Here is a 2,678-nt window from a genome sequence, read left to right on the forward strand (position 1 = left end):
GGCCCCCTTTTCCCCCTCCCTAACTATGCCACTGGTTGTAGTGGTAAGTGACTCACCCCTCCTGCTCCATGAGATCTGTCCCAGATACCAATGATCTGCAAACGATTGGAAGACACGTGATACGAACAAGTACACACCCTCCTCCATCTTACATTAGATCCATATTGGATCCGTTTTATCCATATTAGATTGTGTTTGATCTACGACGCGGGAGAAAATGTCACACACGTCACATACGTCACCCTTGCTGTCCAATCATGACTTCTTCTGGCCGACGACGCATGTGACAGCAATGACATTTCTCCCCGGCGTCCAGCACACTCCCGTGCAGTAAATCAAGTTTGCCCATCCGCGACTTCTACGCATAATACGACCTTAAAATCGCACCTGGTAGTTTTTTACGAATTTACCAAAGCAGCAAAAAAAATAAACTAAATTAAAAATAATTAATATAAATTACCGGAATGCCGCAAACAAATCGCGATCATTAATCTCGTTAACACTCGTTAAATCTCGTTAACACTCGTTAAATCTCGTTAATCTCGCTATCATCTCCGGTAATGAAAAATGGCAGCCGAGACAAAAAATGAAAAGTGAGGCCCGACAGGGATATGCCGTGATGCGCGCGTGACTCACTGTGTTGGCGACCATGAGCGGGATCGTGTCCGGGTTCTCCCATCCAGCCCCCTCGACCGCCAGCGCGATGTGAGCGAGAGGCATGCTGTCATCCGAGTGACGGAACTGTGAACAGCAGACTAGAAGGTGAGGAAGGTGCAGAACTGTGAACAACAGACTAGAAGGTGAGGAAGGTGCAGAACTGTGAACAACAGACTAGAAGGTGAGGAAGGTGCAGAACTGTGAACAACAGACTAGAAGGTGAGGAAGGTGCAGAACTGTGAACAACAGACTAGAAGGTGAGGAAGGTGCAGAACTGTGAACAGCAGACTAGAAGGTGAGGAAGGTGCAGAACACCATAAACTAAAGCATAGCATAGCATAGCATGATAAACCTTGTTGTGTAGTATGAAATCTGCCCTTCTAGCCACTAAACATTTACCCTGGACCTGACCTTCCACCCATTGAACTTTGACCCCAGACCAGCTTTTCCATCTACTGAACTTTGACCCCAGACCAGCTATTCTATCCACCAAACTTTGACCCCAGACCAGCTATTCCAACCACTGAACTTTGACCCTTGGACGACCTTGTGACGATGGACATTCGGCGTAATTAATGCACTTCGGAAGCAGCGATGGCTCAATGGTAGAGTGCTCGCCTCGCATGTGGAAGGTCGGGGGTTCACCTCCCGGCCGGGTCATACCAAAGACTTGAAAAATTGTACACACGGCTTCTCTGCTTAGCATTCAGCAAATAGAGATAGAGTGTGGCAAGTTAACTCGCAGTGCTACCAGTGGACTAACCCCCTACTGTAGCATTTACTGTGAAAGCAGCCGCGGGGCCTCGGGGTTGCTGAAAACGGAGATAGGCACCGCCCTATGCGCCTATGTTCCACATAGGCGCGGGAAAGAGCAACGCACCTCGCTGCCCGTATAGCTGCAGGGCTGCAGGTGATGGGTCTGGCCCGCCGGCATCGGCTTCAAACCACCGAGGTACTTGTCGGCAAGTCCCACCAGCTGCTCGTGGTTGACACCTAGTACAGGGAGAAATAACCGCTTGCCATCACGACACTGTTGTTACAAACTCGAATGTAATTGAAACAGACATGTTGTTCGTAGGTGGGGTAGCTTTATTACTCAGCCACGTGTGAGAGCACTTCTGAGACGGAACAGGCGGCGAGAAGGAAGGCGAGGAGAAGGGAGGCAGGGAGGTACAAACAGAGAATAGGGAGGCAACAGATCAATAAAAGAGAGGGAATAGGCATGATTTAGGCAGGAGACGTACCAAAAACAGAGAGGAAACCATGATTTAGGCAGAGGAGAGACAGAGAATAGGGAGAAAAAAATTTAACAGAGACCAGGGAGGGTACAGACATGAATATGCAAAGGACAATCAGAGAACAGATGGGAAATAGGCTGGCATTAGAAAGGGGGCAGATAAAAAAGAGATGGGAAACAAACGTGCATTAGGAAGGAGCAGAAGTGATGGGGACCAGACACTCATTAGGTAGCGGACAGACAGCAAACAGACATGAACTAGGTAGAGGACAGACAGATAACAGACAGCGAACAGACATGAACTAGGTAGAGGACAGACATATAACAGACAGCGAACAGACATGAACTAGGTAGAGGACAGACAGCAAACAGACATGAACTAGGTAGAGGACAGACATATAACAGACAGCGAACAGACATGAACTAGGTAGAGGACAGACAGATAACAGACAGCAAACAGACATGAACTAGGTAGAGGACAGACAGATAACAGACAGCAAACAGACATGAACTAGGTAGAGGACAGACAGATAACAGACAGCAAACAGACATGCATTAGGTAGAGGACAAACAGAGGTCAGGGATGAGATAAACAGCTACCTCCAGCTGCAGCGAGGACAATGTTCGGTCCCTTGTAATGAGTCGTGATGTACTCAACCAGATCCTTACGACTGATCGACCTGCAACACGAAAATTGATTATTATTATTATTAAACTATTATTGCATATAATTCAAACACAAGTACACGCACTGAATACACTAGAATTTATTATTATTAAACTA

At 47.2% G+C, this 2,678-nt stretch overlaps 1 protein-coding gene across 1 annotated transcript in view; it reads right to left on the reverse strand.

Annotated features, from left to right (window-relative positions):
• LOC106817625 (mitochondrial-processing peptidase subunit beta-like) overlaps positions 1–2,678 on the reverse strand; it is a 12,572-nt gene that overhangs the window by 5,415 nt on the left and 4,479 nt on the right. Inside the window, exons 5-8 of the mRNA XM_014822305.1 lie at positions 2,495–2,609; positions 1,538–1,650; positions 637–741; positions 57–95 (exon numbers count right to left, since the gene is read on the reverse strand). Coding sequence (XP_014677791.1) covers positions 57–95; positions 637–741; positions 1,538–1,650; positions 2,495–2,609 — 372 coding nt within the window. The remainder of the gene's footprint in view (positions 1–56; positions 96–636; positions 742–1,537; positions 1,651–2,494; positions 2,610–2,678) is intronic.

Source organism: Priapulus caudatus, unplaced genomic scaffold, assembly GCF_000485595.1.
Source record: "Priapulus caudatus unplaced genomic scaffold, Priapulus_caudatus-5.0.1 Scaffold1800, whole genome shotgun sequence".
In the NCBI taxonomy this organism is placed as follows: domain Eukaryota; kingdom Metazoa; phylum Priapulida; class Priapulimorpha; order Priapulimorphida; family Priapulidae; genus Priapulus; species Priapulus caudatus.